The sequence below is a fragment of the Pelobates fuscus genome, chromosome 1 (assembly GCF_036172605.1).
Source record: "Pelobates fuscus isolate aPelFus1 chromosome 1, aPelFus1.pri, whole genome shotgun sequence".
In the NCBI taxonomy this organism is placed as follows: domain Eukaryota; kingdom Metazoa; phylum Chordata; class Amphibia; order Anura; family Pelobatidae; genus Pelobates; species Pelobates fuscus.
This window is the reverse complement of record NC_086317.1, coordinates 191652390-191674562: the sequence shown is the minus strand read 5'-3', so window position 1 is coordinate 191674562 and position 22173 is coordinate 191652390. Positions and strand designations below refer to the sequence as shown.

At 42.9% G+C, this 22173-nt stretch overlaps 1 protein-coding gene across 1 annotated transcript in view; it reads left to right on the top strand.

Moving 5' to 3' along the window:
* The window catches only part of LOC134609778 (tubulin alpha-1D chain-like), a 120169-nt gene that overhangs the window by 22483 nt on the left and 75513 nt on the right, over positions 1-22173 (top strand). The window contains exon 3 of the mRNA XM_063453190.1: positions 7924-8072. Coding sequence (XP_063309260.1) covers positions 7924-8072 — 149 coding nt within the window. The remainder of the gene's footprint in view (positions 1-7923; positions 8073-22173) is intronic.

The following is a 22173-nucleotide window of genomic DNA, read 5'->3' as shown; positions in this document are numbered from 1 at the left end:
GTGTGTGTGTGTGTTTAAGTACCTTAAACAATAAAAAGTAAAGTGCTCAGTGCAGAATAAAGAAGCAGCATTTAGTAATCAGAGGGTTTACATCACCCAATGTGTAAAAAAAAGAGTATGGAAATACATAAGGATGAATACAGTGTTATTGCTTCTTCCTGGAAAAATAAACAGAAACCACACTCTGTAGTATAGTAATATCCCAGATTTGGTCACTTAGTGTATTATTTAGGTATTCAACTCAATTTTTGTATTTTTTTTCCAATGCTAAAATCTGCGTCTTCCTCATGTGCATACAAACTCCCATGTGCAATCCGTTTATAAATCCATTTTTGGCTCCTATTTTTCAAATTATGGCCCCCCCCCCTCTTTCAATTAGCCTACAAGAGCCCTCCCAATCTCCTAATTCCATTGCGATCAGTATTGCAATGGTACAAATGCAGAAAGAAAAGTCCTGCGCTCACTCCCATCTCTACTGGGCGGCTGCAATGACTACAGTACACATCAGCCCCAATATATAGTAAAAACCAAAGAAAAACAAGTTACTTGCGCTCTCTCCTTTATCCCTATGTATTTCTAAACAAATGGAGGTCTTTTAGTTACCTCCAATGGCCATGAGAGGATGAGCCCACCTGCCAACATCAAGGCAGACCCCCCTAGGTGGGTCCTAACTCTAACCATTCACCTTGCTTCCTTGAGCCTCTGGCAAAAATCTCTAATGAGACAGAAAGGGGTATTTTTTTATATACACCCCTACACATTATTAACCCTTAATAGGGAACACATGGGATTGGCGGATGCATTGTAACAAGGCTGAGTAATACAAAAAATGGATACAAATGCAGAAAGAAAAGTCCTGCGCTGTATAGGGGTGTATATAAAAAATACCCCTTTCTGTCTCATTAGAGATTTTTGCCAGAGGCTCAAGGAAGCAAGGTGAATGGTTAGAGTTAGGACCCACCTGGGGGGTCTGCCTTGATGTTGGCAGGTGGGCTCATCCTCTCATGGCCATTGGAGGTAACTAAAAGACCTCCATTTGTTTAGAAATACATAAGGATAAAGGGGAGCGCGCAAGTAACTTGTTTTTCTTTTGTATCGCAATGGTAGATGATGTCACTTCCGGTTTCGCCGCCTTGCGTTCCAGCGGCCATTTTCATGCGTTTCACCATCAGCAATTTTTCCAGCGGCTGTTTTCATGCGTTCCACCATTGAAAATGGCTATATTCCGGTTTAGTTCAGTCCAGAGTTCAAATTTTCTTACATATGGCATTGTCCAAGTCTTAAATACTATTCGCAAACCCTTTTTAGGCATAAATGCTCAATAATAAGAATACATAAGTAATACATTATTAGGGACGAGGCGAAAAAGTGTTAAATATACGGTTATTTAAAAAGTCTATTAAATGACACATATATTGCACTATACTCTTAATACCTACTACATGTGTGCATTCTCTAAATTCATTGCACTTTATCCATAATACCTTCTACATATATATTACACTCATAAAAAAACCTAAATAAAATTGTACATTTCGAAGTCTATATTAAGACCATAAAGAGAAATGGTTTCTAAAATGGAAAATCCACTTCATTTCTATCTTCTTTAAAATTTTCAAAAAATCTCCCCCTCTCCATGGTTTCATTACTTTTTGGATTTTAGTATCACAATTATAGCTTTTCATGAAATGAGCTGATACAGAATGAGTGGTAACATTATTTTGGATATTACGTAAATGCTCTGGTTTTAAATGGTCTTTTGCTCCTCCCCACCTACTGGAAACAACATTTACATGTTAAAAGGTATATGACATTACTAGTGTCGCATGTAATAAAATCCTCCATAAAATTATTTGCCCCTCTAAAAACTACATTAGATTTTTTTCCCCCTTATGTACTTATTTCGATCTTCAGTGTGTCTTAAAATATGCCAATGTTTGTTACTTTTTAAAAAAAAAAAATTGGCTTTGAGAATTTTAGGTACCTGCCCCTCTCTGATCACATGAGGTGTTTTTACTCACCCTTTTCCCCAAGCCGTGTCGAATTCGCCGCAGCTTGTCCCGTCTCCATGGCTGAGATCCTCAATCTTTATGATCTCTGCTAAACCAATGCTTTCCCACAGGAAAGCATTGGGAGGATATTGTGCATGTTCTCTATGGGCAACATTCAGCACCTCCCATGCAGAGTGTGGAGACACTGAACAAAAGTGCAGCACTGACACCAGATTCTCTAGTGGCCTTCTGAGGGACTATCACTAGAGATGTTACTTGGCAGCAATGTAAACACTGCATTTTCTCTGAAAATCTAGCGTTTACATTGAAAATTCAGGGACAGGCTATAGGCACTAGGAACAACTACATTAAGCTGTGGTGGTTCTCGTTACTATAGTATCTCTTTAAGAAATGTATATATCGTTTGTAAATTAAACTTCGCTAGTTTAAAAAAAAACAAAAAAAACCTGGCTCCTAGATTCCAAGCAAATTTATCAAGCTCTGCTGTACAAAACCCCATATTGTGTTCAGCTACATCTGATAAGACCTTTCTAAAGTCGATTATTCAGGTAGAACAACTGTAAAAGAGAACCACGATACCTATTGGCGAGATTTCTGGGTTAAAGGGTCCCATGGACAAGCGAGCCGAAACTTCTAGTAGAAGAATAATCCAGCCTGCTGGCTACCAATGCAGAGCCGGAATAGCGGGTTTAGCAGTACTTAAAGCCCAGAGTATGTGGCTTCAAGCCATATAAGAATCTCTCATGGGAAAACCTGATGACCCGGCTCAGCTATTGTTCCTCCTGAAACTGTCTAACGAGTTTCTTTCAGATGCCTCTGAGATGCTATGATTATCTGCCAGGATCATGGGTTTGTCCTTGGTGGCTAGAAGAGCCTTATGGTTTAGAACTTGGACTGCAGATTCAGCTTCTAAATCTGCTTAATGTGAATTTCCCTTCGAGAGAAACAAGCTTTTTGGCACCCCTCTGGAAGACTTAATTAGGCAGATGTCTGAAATCAAGAAAGCATTACCTCAGGATTCGAGACCTCAGAACTATAAAAGGGATCAGTTCAGAGGACAACTCTTTTTTTTCGCTACCAGGGGAGATTTCAAAAACAGACCAGTGACACCAGCAGACAATGGTTAAGACAAGATCCCAACAAACAGGACAAAAAGAAAAAATGTTGATGCCAAAAGTGTGGGAGGGTGTCTTTGGTTCTTCGCTCAGAGATGGATTCAACTTTAAATTGTTGGGATTCTAAAAACTATTTCAGAAGGATGCACAGTCCGCTTTGCTATGATGCCAAAACCATCTTTCCTGCTTTCAAAATACCTGTCAAGAAGAGAAAATCAGAGGCACTCCTAGCAGAATCCCTAGTCCTTTTACGCGAGAAGGTACCCAAAAACATGGAATTTCAAGGGGTTTACTTGCGCCTGTTCTTGGTGCAAAAACCAGACCGATCCTTCTGGCCTATTCTAGACCTCAAGGACGTCAACACATGCATTCCGTATAAGAGGTTCCATATGGAAAATATCTTGTCAGCAACTCTCATCCTATAGAAAGGAGAATTCATGGCAAAGTTGGATCTGAAGAATGCCTACCTCAATTTGCCAGTGTCTGTTTTCTCTGAAGTTCCGAAGACTTGCAGTTTTAACGGGAAGATGGAAGGTTCTTCATTTTCAGTTCAAGGCACTTCCTTCGGCCGATCATCAGCCCCTCGCATCCTTACGCTTGAGAGGTATCTCGATAGTTCCTTACCTGGATGATTGGTTCTTAAAAGCAGAATCAGAACAGTTCCTCAGGTTACACCTTGAGATCACAATAGCTTTGGAAGATCATGGTTGGCTGATAAACTTCAAAAATGCAAAAAACTAATTTGAACGCCAATTTTGGCCAGTATTTGTGACTAAGTGGCTACTAAAAAAGATTGGACATACCCCATTTGCAATACCTTTGGTTGTCCACTTTTGCAAATGGTATGCCATCATGGGCGTAATTCTTATTCCTGGGCTACCATACTGTCTCAAAGGCAACGTAACCAATCTGGCAAATTTCAATGTGAAAAATCAAATGCATGCCTTATATTTGACTCTGTAACTTTTGAAAACAACAGTAAAAAGTATTAACAGCAATAATATCGTCGGTGTAAGTGCCATTTGTGTGTGAAAAATGTCACTTTCACGGACGATATAGTTGTAATACGGTTCTGAAACACAAATATGTGTTTAGCGAAGTCTTCCGAGTAAAACAGTACCCCCCATGTACAAGTTTTATGGTGTCCTGGAAAGTTACAGGGCTAAATATAGTGCTAGCAAATTAAATTCCCTATACTTTCGGCCTGGGTTGTCAGGCAGGTCCTGCAAATTGTAATTAATAACATTTTATTAATTACAATTTGCAGGACCTGCCTGACAACCCAAAAATGATTACATAAATATATGTAAAATTATTGTGTGTGTGTATAATTTTTTAAACCTCTCCATTTTCCAGAAAGGACAGGAAATAGAACTTTGAAACTGGTATAAATAGATCCTCCCCCTTCGAATCAGGCGGTCTTTGTAACTAGCTTCACAACTCTTATAATAGATAGGTGGGAACGTAATGCTACCATGATTAATTATCAGGAAAAGAGAATTACGGTAAGTATGAAACAATTTTCCTGACCATTATTCATGGCATCATTTACTCATGGGGAATACCCATGCAGTATATATCGAGGGAGGGACAGAGTTCAAAAACAGCTAATGGCTATAAAACCATTATTGAGCTGTATAAATCTTAGAAGACTTTACAAAGCCAAACAAGAATCAATAGGATATTATCATAAAATCTGCTCAAACAAGTTAATTTTCCCTAGAGGCTGCAAGGTCTGCAACTCCTGGCATTAAATATCTGAAATAGTCTGAATAGATAGAGTCAGATAGGAATTAAGGCCATGATAGCATAAGCTAGAGAAGGATAATGTCATTCTGATATAAAATTTACAACCAAATTGATGACATCATCAAATCAGTACCTCGACAAAGGGAGACAGAGATCATACTGGAACAAGCCGATAATGTTGGATGAGAACGGACACACCATGCTATTAAACACAGGGAGAATTACACTGAGAATCATACTACTCTCCGAATTTATTTATTAAATATGATTCACACTGCTTGCCTAGTGAACTACTTGCAGGAACAAATCAATATCTGCTTGTCAGAAAGAGGCAGAGCCTAGTAGAGACAAAAGAGCCTGTTATAAAAACACTGCAACAATGACCCTATGTTGCAAAAGAAATCAGACTCCCAACAATGCCTCACATCGTGGATGAATTGATACAGGAATGATCAGTCACCATAGAGGAATAAACCAATAACATTACTAGACAAAGGCAAGAAGAATCATACACAGATTAGTTGAGGGAAAAAAAATATATTGGTATGAACTGGCAACTATTAAATTATAAGGAGGCCAACCTCGTCAGTACCTACATTTGTAAACCGTATAATCAAATTTATTAGAGACTGTTGTGCAACAAAAGTAAGATATGCAATAGGCAAGATACTGATGGGAAGGTGGTAACCAGAGGCACATTATACATTGTGACAACACACACATAAGCAGGATAGTAGAAGATATTCAGTTATCCTTATGAGAACAACAACCGCATACTTACTCTTACCTTATCTTCAGATAGTGATGAAGTACTTATGGCAGAGCCTACGGTGATAATAAGCAGCTTGTTATATCTGCAAGATATCAACACAAATCTAAACATATAATCCACAAGTATTAAATCAATGCAATGTTGGGAGTGACCATAACTTTTATACCGATCTAGGTACAGGGACCATGTCAAATATATCAGTCAGATGTTTGTCATCAACAAGATGCATTACATTATATTATGCAGGATGAATCAACCACTTAAAGCCACACATTGGTTGCAAATTCCAGATATAAGGACACCTAGAGGAATCCCCATGAATATCAGAAGAGCAGTCCGTAATGGAACTACCTGTTCAGGGATTTCCTCTATTCTGGTAGCAGGTGAATTTTACCTGAAATAGTAAACTTGGTAGAATGGTCTGGGGAAAGACCTCAAAAACTTGCAATACACTGTATCAAAAGTTAGCTGGAGCATATGAGCCTTAAAGAATACCTTTATTGCAGAAAGGAAATTATAATGTTCCCCTTCACAACAGGGGAATCTGTCAGAAGTTTCTGATCATTAACTCCTTAAGAACCAAAAGTATGCCACCCCTGACATATACTAAGGGTATTGCCAAACTTTCAGGTCCCCAAGGGATAAAAGAGCACACTGAATATAAATTTTATGCTTTAAGGAAATTAACTTAAATAAAAAGTTATGACCAGGTGAAAGAAAAAAACAATATTAACAGCTTTTAAATCCGGTAATGGCTTCAGCGTTACCTACTTATGAGATTAATTAATAGCCCAATTCGTGCTCCTGCAAACAGTATGATCTACTAAGCTGTGCATCAGTAATCAGCATATATCTGAAGGTAAAACACTGCCACCAAATTGAAAAAAAACATTCCCTATCTTGATCAGAGAGGAGAGGATACCTGGCAATAGAAAAACTTTTGTAGAATGGTCTCATGTATAATGACATAGGTGTGCACACACAAAAGCATTGATTCTGTTAAACATTACAATGCTCCATTTTGGAAAAACGGGTCTCCTTCTCTTCTGGGAGAGGCACTCAGACAGGTTCAGTTAGACCTGCAATCTATCTGAAGTGGTAAAATGTGTTAATTGCTTATCCTGAAACACCTGTGGGAGAGGGAATCTAATACAAAGCCAAAAGCAGTATGTTTCCTTATCTACTTCATTTAACCCCTTAAGGACCAAACTTCTGGAATAAAATGGAATCATGACATGTCACACGTCATGTGTCTTTAAGGGGTTAAAAAAGAAAATAGAAAATCCACAGTAGGCAAGTTACTTACCCAGTACAACAGTGCATTTGTATTTGCTAGAATTGGGCAGTGTTACATTTCAGGGCAAAACAGACTTTTTAGATCATTTGTATATATTAAATCTACCAATGCTGTGTATAAATTGAGGTTATCTAATACTACCAACCTGCATACAGACTATATGAATCACATACATTGTGGATGTTTCTAACAGCACCTTATGCCCAGATATATCCGTTACATATACTGAGTCTGTTCAAATAGTAATCCTACATAGTCTACCTCTAATATATACAGTGACACTATGCCTGCACACATATTAAGATTTATATAAGTGAGATAAATTGAGGCTGTGTTTTAACAAAACTCCATGCACATATTCTAGACCAATTTCTCAAAATTTCGAAGTTTCCAGAAGGAATCCATATTTGAGGATAAAACCGGTAGACAAGATAAAAAGACGAGGTTGTGACGTCGGACTGGGAGGCAGGCTGCAATACTTTTCAGACTTGGGAGCAAACAAAATCCTTGGGTGCTAAATATCATTGCAGAGGGCTACAAAATCTGATTTTACTACAGCCTTACTGTCTACAATAGAGCATCTTCTCTAATATCTACCAGGCCTGAAGATCCTCTACCAAAGTCGACAAGGCCACAATAAAAGGATTGACTGGCAGAGGTCTGTGCTCCCCACCCTCCTCTCCCTCCCATGGGATGTCATTCAGAATATAGGACACAGTTTAACCCAAAACTTCTGGTGTGTTTAAAAAAAAAAAAAAAAAAAAAAAAAAAAGCCTTCTATATTACAAAAAATACAGGATGGAAAGTTACTTGAAAACTGTCTGAAATGGGTGTCAGTAAAAGGTAGTAAACCTTACTGTTGAGATTTTTAGAATTTATGTAGTTGAAAAACCATCTAAGCCGATTTGATTTTTTTTTTCTTTTTTTTTTTTTTTTATCATGCATTGTTTGCAAAACATAATTGTTTTCTCACTCCAGATGAAGTTCGCAATGGATCATATCGACAGCTTTTTCACCCTGAGCAGCTCATCACTGGGAAGGAAGATGCAGCAAATAACTATGCCCGTGGTCACTACACTGTTGGGAAGGAAATTATTGACCTTGTACTTGAAAGAGTGAGAAAACTGGTAAGTGCTTGGTGAGAACCAGTCGGGAGATGACCCTACTAATCTAAACCCCTCCCCACACTTATATTGTTAGGAATGATCTACCGCGCCAAAACAACCACACCGATAAATATTTAAAGTACCCTTATAGTGCAGAATTTGTATATAATCATATATATATATATATATATATATATATATATATATATATATATATATATATATATATATATATATACACACACACACAATAACTCCTTAACTGTCAAACATTGGCAATTTCAGATCGCACAGGACCATAAAACAAGTGTATATACAGTAATAGTGCAGTATGTCAGATCTGTGTGAGTGTTTTAAAACTATATAGGTGTTAAACTCACTTTTGCTGTATAGTACAATCCCAGCATCAGGATATGTGAAGATCTGCTCAGAAGTGTATCTAATAGTGCTCCAACAGAAAATGGATACTACTATGGTGTAGTAGATGCATATAAATATATTTGAACAGTAACTTGTTCTAGTATGTATAGCGCTGGTGGTATAATCAACCAGCAGCAGCAAAAACAATACAATAGGACTTGCATATAATATTTTACTTTATTACATATATTAAAAGACATAAGAATAATTTTTTTTTATAGAAATATCAGTTGAAACCACTATATGCAAAATAAAAAGGGCTCCAATACACACTTAAGCGTTTCACCCATTAGGCCTTCCTCAGAAGTGTCAGCGCCTCTTGAAAGTCCAAGTTTACATAGGTGGTAGATCCTTAATTATTGTACTCCGGTTTGCTGACTGATTTCCTGTTTGATTTCAAGTCGGGTGTGGAAATAAACAAAGAAATCAATCCGCACACTGGATTACAAGAATTCTGGCATATTGCACAATTATATGTACATACTTTTTTTTTTTTTTTTTTTTTTTTAAGGTCCTATGCGATCTGGAATTGCTAATCTTTGGTTAATGAGTTTATGCGTATATATGATTTATATACAAATTCTGCACTATAAGGGCACTTTTAAATATTTATCTGTGTGGCTGTTTGGCCACAGTAGATCATTCCTGTTTTTTCACAATTTGCACACTTTGCAAGGTTTGGGGGTCCTTGCTGATCTACTGCAGCCCATTCTTATTGATTATAGTGAGCGCCTACACCTGTTTCTTTATACAGTTATATTTTTAGAACATAATTTTTATTGATGACATAGATATATACACTATTTATTTGACACGGGGAGATAACTGTTAGTTTGCCTTTTAAAATGATTACTTTAAAACACAAGTGATTTGACAAGGTGCTTGGGGTAGTTATTTTCTGCATGTGCAGGGTTTCAAATTTAAAGGGACACTAAAGTCTCCATGTGACAAACCGCTATTTTTCCTTCCTTGTGCTGTGCTCATCCCCAGTCCAGGAACCTCTGTTAAACGTTGTGTTTTACTTGCCTCCCATTCGGTATTCAAAACTACCGAACTAGACCGACAGCCCTGATTTCATGAAACTGTTTTGGGTATAGGAGGACCATGTGTACGGTCGGTCAAAAATGTGACTTCCATGAAAATCCCGAACCCCTGAATCGATCTGGGTGATTTTTGTTGATTTTTGATGTTGGTCACCCAGATCGGGGCTATCAGGAGATGACTTTTGTAGGGTTTCCATGTGTTTTGGGGTTTCGTTTTGTTATATTGTTTGTTTTTTGTATCTGAGAGAATTTAATTATGTCTGTGTGCTCAGACCATTATCTCCAGCATAGGGGAGGAGTGTGTGGAATGTTTGCTTGTAACTAGATCATGATGATGATGATGATGATCATCTCTTGCACTCCTGGTTATATTCTTAATGCCCGGTGCAGATCTGGCAAAATCATGTAGATATAGCAGAAAGGACCGCACTCAAAGGTCTTTGTAGTAATTTTCAACATTTTAGCCCCCCCATATAGTTTTCATCCGAACAAGTGTTACAGGTGGTCTCTTGACAAACTGCTAAGTGCTGAAATCAGTGGAGCCGTCATGTTTTCCTCTTAAAGAGAAAGCCGAGGCATATAACCAGGATTACACTCTACCTCCAAAGAGCTTAATAAGTGGGCATGTTTCAAGGTTTGGAGTAACATTATATAAATATATACATTACATAAAGAAAACTCACAAAGCAAATTATCTCCCCCTCTGCAAAATGAAAAATGCCTAAATATAATGTCATATGAAAGTTAAATGCTTTATAGCCAGTTTGAAAGGTCAGAGAAATATCAATATTTATCTGACCTTTCAAACTGGCTATAAAGCAGATTTAGGCATTGTTGTCAAGAGACCACCCGTAACGCTCAGTATGCCTCCGTAACTGTTTTATGTTGTCGGTTACACTGATGCCCTTTACGTACTATAGATGGCTTACAGCCAAATCTTAGATTAGAAAACGATCGGAGGGCTGAATAGCAGATACAAAGCTCGGCTTCTCCCTTAGAGTATGGTAGAATGGCAGGATAACCCATTAAATGCCATATGATTGCACTCAATACAGCGCCCAAAAGGTTGCTGTGAGACTACCTGGGGTGTTTATCATACCTCTGGACACTGAATCTTTGTTTAGCTGAATTTTACTTGTTTTGGCTGCAGTTATTTTGTAGAGTTATTTATAACACTTCTGCTTCTAGATGATAAGTACAGAAGCACTTTATACATTTACTTCTGTTTATTTTTTTACCCTATCAGTTCTAGTAGTTGCTAAGTTACAACCTGGAACGCAAACATACCCTTAGGCTGTTAACCCTAGCCACTCCCCCCCTTTTTGAGGCCCTGCACACGAAGACACCAGACTAAGAGATGCACTATGACTATACCAAGCATGTCAAACTCAGTGTGGCACGGGCCACATAAAGGTTTAAGTTTACGTGGGACACACACAATCTCACTGACTGACACATACACTCTCACTGACACACACATACTCACACATACTTTTCTTTATTGCTTCCTACCTTATGGAGCCGATGGTGGGCATCTCCCTGGGGGCCTTCCTGCTCTTCACTGCTCCCACGCGGTTTAGTGGTGCCGGAATATGACGTCCTATTCTGGCACCCGGCTTCACTTCAGTGAGGAGCAGGAGCACTGAGCTCCCTCGCTGGCTCTCCTCCCCGGCCGGATAAATGTTAGCAGAGTAGGCACCTGCAATGTTGGGAAAGCAGGTGCCTACTCTGCTATAACATTGAGCATGCACTTGCGGCTCGCCGGGCTGCAAACATGGTCCTTGTGAGCCGCGAGTTTGACATGCTTGCACTATACGATGTAGGGCTGGGTGTTTCATGACTTGGTGAGTACACCGTTAAAGGGACACTCCAGGCACCCAGACCACTTCTGCCCATTGGAGTGGTCTGGGTGCCAACTCCCACTACTCTTAACGCTGCAAGTGTAATTAATGCAGTTTTTTATAAACTGCAATAATTACCATGCAGGGTTAACTCCACCTCAAGTGGCTGTCTACGGCCACTGGAGGGCACTTCCTGGTTTCTAGCACAGGAAACTAGTGCTAGAGCGTCGCTGGACGTCCTCACGCTGTGTGAGGACCTCCAGCGTCGCTCATTTCCCCATAGAAAAGACGGATTGTCTTCCTGGCACTGGAGTTTCCCTTTAAGGTGTAATTGTCTTAAGGGTTTTTGGTATATTCTTGTGTGAGCACATTTGTATTTTATGTCTTGTGCTAATGAAAGCTCCATGTGGGGGCTGAAACGTTTACTTTTTTATGGATTAAATAAAAGTTAAATTTTATTTGAAAATTACTACAAAGACCTTGGAGTGTGGTCCTTTCTGATATATCTTTCTCTTTCTCGCTGAGTTTATTTTCCTTAGCTAGTGGTCCAGACAGGTCCTGTTTTGAGGAGCGAAAGCGAAAGCTCAATGGTTGCTCCTGGAGTAATCTGCTTCTCTAGAAGAGGATTCTGTTTGACTAGAGATTTACTGGCCTGGTAAAGGCAAGTGCATATGTAGTAAGCTTTCTCTTGTTGTATGCATTTGTTTGAGGGAATTTTGTGTTTAAATTGTGGTTTTATAATATTTGAACTGTTCCTTTTATCCAACCTGTATCAGTGATTTAGAGAAGTGCCCTTTTGCCTGTATAGAAGGTAACTGTTTATCGCCTTGGTTATTCACGGTTCCTCGTTCTTTGTGCAACAAAAATGAACAAGTTCTGTGCCTTTTTAGTTTAATTTATTTGATGTATTTGTGAGGTGTAGTGATGTCGCGAACCCGAAATTCGGTTCGCGAACGGGAACTTCCGCAAACGTTCGCGAACCGGGCGAACCGCCATTGACTTCAATGGGCAGGCGAATTTTAAAACCCACAGGGACTGTTTCTGGCCACAATAGTGATGGAAAAGTTGTTTCAAGGGGACTAACACCTTGACTGTGGCATGCCAGAGGGGGATCCATGGCAAAACTCCCATGGAAAATTACACAGTTGATGCAGAGTCTGGTTTTAATCCATAAAGGGCAGAAATCACCTAACATTCCTAAATCGCAATGAATATGGATTGACACCTGACATATGACATATTGACACCTTGCCATATGGATTGATACCTGTCCTCAGAGACCCTGATGCACACGGACACAGAGCAGAATAGGGACTGTTCCCCTTACATAGGGTCACTTGGCAGGTATGGATTGACACCGGTCCTCAAAGCCCCTGATACTCACTGACACAGAGCAGAATGGGGAATATTCACTAAATGCCAAACATTGTTATACAGGGGAATATTCAGTAAATAAGGATAAGGTGGGGGACCTACTGTCCTCCCCCCCCCGGCCGGGGACCTACTGTCCTCCCCCCCGCCCCCACCCGAGAGCGGTGGGTGGGGGCCATAAAAATAATGAGGGGGGGACCTACTGTATGTTGTATCGATCAGGTAGTGTAAGGGTTACGCCCGCTTCACAGTGACAGACCAAACTCCCCGTTTAACGCACCGCAAACAGTCAATTTGCACAAGGTTGGATACCAAGCTAGCCATGTCCCGTTCCTTGTCCTCACTGATGTCATTGAAGGTCTCTTCCTCCACCCAGCCACAAGGGTCCCCGAAAGATGACAACAAGCCCCCTGGGACGCCTGCTGTGTTTGGTCTTCCACCTCCTCAAAGCCACCTTCCTTCTCTGACTCCTCTTCTTCAGTCTCCTCTCTCTGCGTTGCCTCTCTCTGCGTTATTATAAGGTGTGTTAACTTAGTAGTACTATTCTTATCAGTTTAATACCTGTTGCGTCTCCTATCAGTGGACGTGTATATGGCAGCGATTTTAGGAACCGCACACCTTGGACCCGTGCAAGGTCACCTCGTTCAACAGGCTACAACATTTGTCCCTGGAAACCTAGTCTGGACATCATGCACAACTTGAATGGAAAACGGGACTAACAGGTCAACCCTGCTTACGGAGACTCTCAGGTCATTGATCGTGTCAAGAGGAGGGGAACAACTTCAAAAAAAGATTACTGGCAAATTCTTAAAAAAAAAAGTGGAAACTGCTGCTGCCGAAAATTCCAATACCTGACTAGAACGCTACAGATCCCATTACCCAATGCGTACTTGCGACGTCTACAAATGACTCTCTAGCTTCGTGTGGGCACACAAAAAAATCAGGGTAGCTACTCACCAAACACCTAGAGCAGGGAGGGCTAGTACTACCAGAGGTGAGAACCTACTATAGGGCAGCGCTGATGACCACCGCCCTGCAGGCACACACAGCCCACAACACACCACAATGGGTGGACATGGAATCAACGTGGGCTTGCCCCAAGGGCCTTAGGTACTTATTCTGGGTCCCACATAGACATCGCCCTAAACTACCAGACACACCGGCCACTACTGCAATCCTGCTGAAAACCTGGGATACGATTAAACCACAATTAGGTTATACATATAAATGGGCGCTGGCCACACCACTATACTGCATACACATGATGAATCCCACATTTGACCATCGACTATGGACCGAGCGACGATGCACGTTGGTTATCAAGGACAGCTGAGACAATTCCCCGACCTGCAACAGAGTTACGATTTGCAACAAAGAGCGATATTCTCCTACCTACAACTAAAGGGAGCACTGACAAACTCCACTATCCTGACAACCCCGACCCACACGCGTTGTATAGAGAGCCTGCGAATCTAGAACAATGCCCAAGAAACCGCTTTCACTCATGTATGCAATTCTAAATATTCCTACCCAACAGCCACCACCGCAGCTAGACAAATTCAGAGAGGCATGGCATAAGGATTTGAGTACAGTCTTCTCAGAAGAACAATGGAACCAAGCCTTCATAGCCCATAAATCCATAAATCCAGATGCGCATCCCACCTAGAGCTAATGCGCAAGATACAATATAGGTGGTACTTGGTACCGACTAGACTAGCGACCATATATCCCAACACCTCGAGACTTTGCCGGAGATGGTTTAATAGAGTAGGGCACAATGCTCCACATCTGGTGGGCCTGCTCGGCCATCAGAGGATACTGGAAGGCAGTTGAGGGGGTGATACAAGGGGCACTGGTCACGAGAACCAACCTGAGACCAGAAAATGCCCTACTCTTCATCTCGATTGACCCATTCCCAAAAGCACATGCCGACCTAACATATCATATTTTGATTGCTGCCAACTTATTAATAGCCAGAGGGTAGAAACAACAACAGCCACCGGAGAGATCTAGCCTTCTCCAACAGATCTCCCTAAACCTAGCATATGAAACAAAAACCTGCCTGCGGCTACACCCCCCACACCACATAGTGGAAGCCAGGAACATATGGGAGGCGTATCTGAGGAAGGAGGAGGAGGGGGTCGTGTTAGAACAATAACATATCACATACATATATATATATATATATATATATATATATATATATATATATATATATACACGAAGGATGAATAGTACCACTCCTAAGACCTAACTGCTCTGACGCAGAGAGACAACGACTCCAAACACCATGGTACAACAGCCAACATTGAGGTATACCAAGCTGAGGTTAAACAATCTACAGGGCATAACAGAACAAACACCCACATTGTACATGGTTAAGTAGTTAGATAAGGGAATAGACCCGGTGACCGCACACAGCGTGCTAACTAAGGAGACAAAGGGAGATGAGGGGCTTCCGACGTCTATTTCCCCCGTTCTTCTTCCCCTACCGTAACCTGTCCCCAGGTTTCCCCCTTCCCATACCCCGGACCAAACCCAAGTTTAGGAGAGAGAGACAACCATGACATGGTACTAGACCAAAGGCACAAGGGCAGCGGAAAAACTCCCACGAGAATGAATAACCAGTTTGCTCTTGAATGTATAAGATGTGAATAAGATCGATGTACCTTAACCGCTTACCCTCCCTTTTTTCCTTTCTGTATCCCGAACAAGTTCTCTGATAAAATAAAAATTGTCAGATTCAAGTTCTTGTGCCCCACAGTTCAAATTAACATGCAAATGACAATTCATGACAGATCACACAAGTGAATAGCCATGCCAATGTCGTCTCAGAATTTTTTGTTATCTAAGAAGAAATAGAAATGCAAGACCAGAATAGAGACTGTTCCCCGTCCACAGAGACCATGATACACACTGACAAAGAGCAGAATAGAGACTGTTCCCCGTCCTCAAAGCCCCTGATACACACTGACAAAGAGCAGAATTCACGTTGTTTCTATGATGTGCATAACATGTTCTTGTAAATGTTTGTTACATTTTTCCTGGAATTGTAATTTTGGAATCTGAATAAAGATAGTCAAATCCCTGATACACACTGACACAGAGCAGAATAGGGACTGTTCCCCCTTCATAGGGTCACTATGTGCCTTTTTTTGGTTTGTTTTTTGAAGCCACAGTGCAGCACCAGAGGGCCTAAAAATTAGGCATGTACACATGCCTGAAAAATTTGGTATTGTTGCAGCCGCTGCTGTAGCAGCGGCCAGAAAAATTGATGTTTGTTTCACAGGCAGAAAGTGCCCTAAAACATGGCGGCTTTTACCCTAGTTGGTGGCGGATAAGTCACGCAAGTCAACCGGCATTCAGAGCTAATATACAGCAGCGTGTGGACCATTTTTAGCCCAAGGCAGCTCATCTCATCAGGCCTTTTTTTATCGAATGTATCGCCCAGTGTCAGTCCCTTCGGGATCCATCCCTCATTCATCTTAATAAAGGTGAGGTAATCTAGACTTTTTTGACCTAGGCGACTTCTCTTCTCAGTGACAATACCTCCTGCTGCACTGAAGGTCCTTTCTGACAGGACACTTGAAGCGGGGCAGGCCAGAAGTTCTATCGCAAATTGGGATAGCTCAGGCCACAGGTCAAGCCTGCACACCATCGCTCCTCAGAGTGTCGATATCTGCAGTTAAGGCGAGGTAGTCTGCTACCTGTCAGTCGAGTCGTTCTCTGAGGGTGGATCCCGAAGGGCTGTGGCGATGCGTAGGACTTAAAAAGGTCCGCATGTCCTCCATCAACAACACGTCTCTAAAGCGTCCTGTCCTTGCCGGCGTGGTCGTGGGAGGAGAAGGATGACTTCCACCTCTCCCCCTGTCAGATTCCTGTTGTGCTGTGACATCACCCTTATACGCTGTGTAAAGCATACTTTTTAATTTATTTTGCAAATGCTGCATCCTTTCCGACTTGTTGTAATTCGGTAACATTTCCGCCACTTTCTGCTTATACCGGGGGTCTAGTAGCGTGGACACCCAGTACAGGTCGTTCTCCTTCAGCCTTTTTATACGAGGGTCCCTCAACAGGCACGACAGCATGAAAGACCCCATTTGCACAAGGTTGGATGCCGAGCTACTCATTTCCCGTTCCTCCTCCTCACTGATGTCAATGAAGGCATGTTCTTCCCCCCCAGCCACGTACAACACCACGGGTACCAGATAGGTGACAACGATCACCCTGGGATGCCTGTTGTGGTTGGTCTTCCTCCTCCTCCTCCTCAAAGCCACATTCCTCCTCTTCCTCACAATCCTCTTCCAGCGTTGCCGCAGGTCCAGCAAGCGATGCTGATAAGGCTGTTTCTGGTGGTGATGGTGACCACAACTCTTCCTCTTCACGCTCATCTACGGCCTGATCCAGCACTCTTCGCAGGGCACGCTCCAGGAAGAAAACAAATGGTATGATGTCGCTGATGGTGCCTTCGGTGCGACTGACTAGGTTTGTCACCTCCTCAAAAGGACGCATGAGCTACAGGCATTGCGCATGAGCGTCCAGTAACGTGGCAAAAAAAATTCCCTGCTCCCCAGAGGCTGTCCTAGCACCCCGGTCATACAAATATTCATTAACGGCTTTTTCTTGTTGGAGCAGGCGGTCGAACATTAGGAGTGTTGAATTCCAACGTGTCGGGCTGTTGCAAATCAAGCGCCTCACTGGCATGTTGTTTCGCCGCTGGATATCGGCAAAGTGAGCCATGGCCATGTAGGAACGCCTGAAATGGCCACACACCTTCCTGGCCTGCTTCAGGACGTCCTGTAAGCCTGTGTACTTATGCACAAAGCGTTGTACGATCAGATTACACACATGTGCCATGCACGGCACATGTGTCAACTTGCCCAACTGCAATGCCGCTAACAAATTTTTTCCGTTGGCACAAACCACTTTGCCGATATCCAGTTGCTGCGGAGTCAGCCACTTTTCCACCTGTGCGTTCAGGGCAGACAGGAGTGCTTGTCCGGTGTGACTCTCTGCTTTCAAGCAAGTCAACCCCAAGACGGCGTGACACTGCCGTATCCGGGATGTGGAATAGTACCTGGGGAGCTTGGGGGTGCCGTTGATGTGGAGCAAGACGCAGCAGCAGAAGAGGACTCAGCCGAGGAGGTTATGGAAGAGGATGGAGTAGGAGGAGTAGAGGAGGTGGCAGCAGGACTGCCTGCAAGTCGTGGTGGTGTCACCATCTCCTCTGCAGAGCCATGCATTCCATGCTTGGCAGCAGTCAGCAGGTTTACCCAATGCGCAGTGTAGGTGATATACCTGCCCTGACCATGCTTTGCAGACCAGGTATCAGTGGTCAGATGGACCCTTGCCCCAACACTGTGTGCCAGACATGCCATTACTTCCTTTTGCACAATCGAGTACAGGTTGGGGATTGCCTTTTGTGAAAAGAAATTTTGGCCGGGTACCTTCCACTGCTGTGTCCCAATAGCTACAAATTTTTGGAACGCCTCAGACTCCACCAGCTTGTATGGTAAAAGCTGGCGGGCTAATAGTTCAGACAAGCCAGCTGTCAGACGCTGGGCAAGGGGGTGACTTTCTGACATTGGCTTCTTACGCTCAAACATGTCCTTGACAGACACCTGACTGTGGGCAGATGAGCGGGAACTGCTCAAGGCGGGAGACGGATTGGCGGATGGTTGAGAGGTGGCAAAGAGGACAGCAGTGGTTGATGTGGCTGAAGATGCTGGACCAGGAGGAGGATGGTGGCTTAGAGTTTGCGTGCTGCTTGTACTCATGTGTTGATCCCATAGGCGTTTGTGATGTGCGATCATGTGCCTACGCAAAGCAGTTGTACCTAGGTGGGTGTTGGACCTCCCACGACTCAGTTTCTTTTGCAACAGGTTGCAAATGGCATCGCTGTTGTCAGAGGCAGACACACAAAAAAAATTCCACACTGCTGAGCTCTGCAATGACTGCATTCTGGTGGTGGACACAGCATGCGTTGATTGGCGTGCTGTCGGGCTGACCCCGGGTGCCGATGCATGCTGTCTGACTGTGCCACTAGCTCCTTGCGACGACCTCCCCCTGCTTCCAACTCGTCTCCTCCTCCTCCTCTCTGTCTCCCCATCTGAACTTTCGCCCTGTTCTTCTTCTTGCCGAGCGGGCACCCACGTGACATCCATGGGCGCATCGTCATAATCAACCGCTTCACTTGTATCTGACAACTCAGAAAAGGAAGCAGCAGCGGGTACAACATCATCATCATCACACCGTACCTCCATGTGTTTAATGCTGCCTGCCTGAGACATATCCCTGTTATCTACATAATCTGGCAATAATGGTTGCGCATCACTCATTTCTTCAAACGGATGTGTGAATAACTCCTCTGACATACCAAGTAAAGCGGCTGTGGTGCTAGTTTTGGTGGTGGCGGCAGGCGGGTGAGTGGTATCTTGAGAGGTGCCTGAAGCTAAGCTGGAGGAGGATGGTGCGTCAAGGTTCCGAGCGGAAGCTGTAGAAGATTGGGTGTCCTGTGTTAGCCAGTCAACTATGTCCTCAGAACTTTTCAAGTTCAGATAACGTGGCCTCTGAAAACTGGGCATTTTTCTAGGGCCAAAGGGAATCACAGCACCACGACCACGATGGCCCCTGCCGGGTGGCCTGCCTCTGCCTGTCATTTTTTTGGGGATTAGTGGTACTATGCGTGCAAGCTACTGTGAGACCAGATATGAGAGGCAATGTGCAATGGCAGAGGTCTGCAGAGTACGAGCTGTAGACCTGACACCCGCTTGAAGACAACTAACTGCTATTCAATCTATAACAGTGAAGAAGGTTTTTTGGTTTTAAATGCACGAAATTGTGACACCAGATATGAGTGGCAATGTGCACTGGCAGGGTTCTGCAGGGCACACGCTGAAGGAAGGCCTGACACACCCACTTTAAGGACACTGACTGCTATTAGCTTACACTGTAAATCTTTTTTTCTTTGTAAAAGCACGCTACAGAGACACCAGATATGAGTGGCAACTGTCAAAGTACGCTGGCAGGTTTCTGCAGGGCACACGCTGAAGTCCTGAAACACCCGCTTTAAGGACACTGACTGCTATTAGCGTACACTGGAAACCTTTTTTTTTTTCTTTGTAAAAGCACGCTACAGAGACACCAGATATGAGTGGTGGCACTGGGCAAATGGGCACAGTAACCACTGAGCCTGACACAGAAGCTGGCAGGCAGGCAACTGCAATTACATTACACAGAAAAAAAAAAGAAAAGCAGACTGATGTTCTAGCCCTAAAAAGGACTTTTTGGGGTGCTGTTCTTACAGCAGAGATCAGATGAGTCCTTCAGGACTGTAGTGGACACTGAATACCCTAGCCTAGCTATCAATTTCCCTATCTAATCAGCAGCAGCTACACTTTCCCTCCTCTCAGTAAGCATGCAGCTTCAGAATGAATCTAAAATGGATGGTGGGAGGGTGTGGAAGGGAGGGTCTGCTGCTGATTTGCTGGAATGTGTCTGCTGACCGTGAGGCACAGGGTCAAAGTTTGCTTAATGATGACGAATAGGGGGCGGATCGAACCGCCCATGTGTTCGCCCGCGGCGGCGAACTCGAACACGCTAAGTTCGCCGGGAACTATTCGCCGGCGAACAGTTCGGTACATCACTAGTGAGGTGGCTTTTATTTTAGTTTTGTAATAGTCTTATTTGGTTTATAGTAAGTTCCTGAAGTGTAACTGTATCCCAAATCATGCTGCTGGTGATTTTTTTTCATTACCAGTGTCACGTGCAATGTAATTTAAGATACACATTTTTTTTTTTTTGGTCAAGTGGCAATACTGCTAAAAGTGGGTAGTAAGCTCCTTAAGTGGACAAGAAGCTCTGCAAATGAAATATATTAAAATAATTCTCGCCTCCATGCCTATAAAATTCCATACTTCCATACTATCCACAGTTATTCTTGTTCCGATATTGGGACAGACATGTTGCTCAAATAAGTCTGGTGAGGGTCACAAAATGACGCCTGGGGGAACAGGACCTGAAAGCTCCCCGGGAGGTTGAGCTATGTGGCGCCCTTCCCTTAAACTTCCGTTCCGTAACATGATGTGAAAGTATTCCTATCGGCAATTGCTAGTTGGGCCCTCTAGTCTCGATGCAGGCCATGCGTCTGCGCACAACAGTAGGCTGCACGCCTGTATGGGCTTGTGTTCCTCTGAAGTTCCTACTGCGCATGCGCAGATCAGAATTTCAACATTTGGTGCAAATTTCAAAATTCTGCAGTCCCAAAACCCTCCCCCCCCCACTATTCTTTTTTTTTTTTTTTTTACAATTTGACAATTTTTATTTTATTTGGGGTACAGAAAGGAAAAGGGGGTAGGGGAAATTGCAGATAAGCCATAGTATATCACATCTGTACATCACATTGTTATAGCCTAGTTTTAACAACACATTCATTTGACTTTATGTAACGTTAGGTGATCCACCTCGGTTTAATGTTGTGAATCACGGTGGGGGCGGGACGCAGGTGTCTGGTGTGAGGGGCTCAAGGTGGGGTGTCTACTGAAGGGATTAGGTTCGCTTGCAATTGTACCCTGTGTGGGTCGCTGATGAGTCTAATATGGGGTCCTGAAACTGATTAAAGTCTCCGCACAGGACGGTGGTACCTGTTTGGAGCTGTATGAGTTGCAACAGGTTTCGGAGGTACTCCCCTTGATTTACATTAGGCAGGTATGCGTTTACTATAGTATAGGTAGAACTGTTGATGGTGCAGATCAGGATAATATATATGCCTTGTGGGTCCTGTTTACATGAAATTTCTTGAAAAGCTAACTGTCGGCTGAGTAAGATAGAGACTCCCTTTGTTTGTTTTTGTTTGGAAGTGTGTTTCTTGAAGGCACACCACATCTGTGTGGCTGCTTTTGAGGTCTTTGAGAAGTGTGTGTCTTTTTTGAGGGGTGTTCAGCCCTCTGACGTTGTGTGTGTATATTTTCATATTAATTCCCGTTAATTAAGAGTGCTGCTTCGGGGCCGTTGTTTTGTCTACGTGCGCATGATCACTCCCATTTGTGTAAGTCGTGCTGTTGTGTGGGTCAGTGCGGTCTGCTCTGTGTGTACCGCTGTGAAGGGCGGGCTAATGTACTCTGTGCATGTTCCCGTAAGTGGGGCCACCTCTGGGTAGTGTGGTTTTGTAGAGGTGATGCTTTGGGTGAGCATGAGATTGTAGAGACATAAGCATGCAGAAGACCTACATCTGTATAACGTAACTTAACAATACACAATTTAAACCATAAACAGTAAATGGGCACCACATTTGAAGTGACCATAGAACTTATTGCGAAGGTTGTAACTTGAACCTTCTTGAATTGGGGGTAGGTGGACAGGTTCTACCGGCTTGATCTCGGATCTGTACGCCCCTAAAGCCGTGGCTCACTGTCGCTAGTACTGCTGTACCGTGTGTCCCCTCCGTGG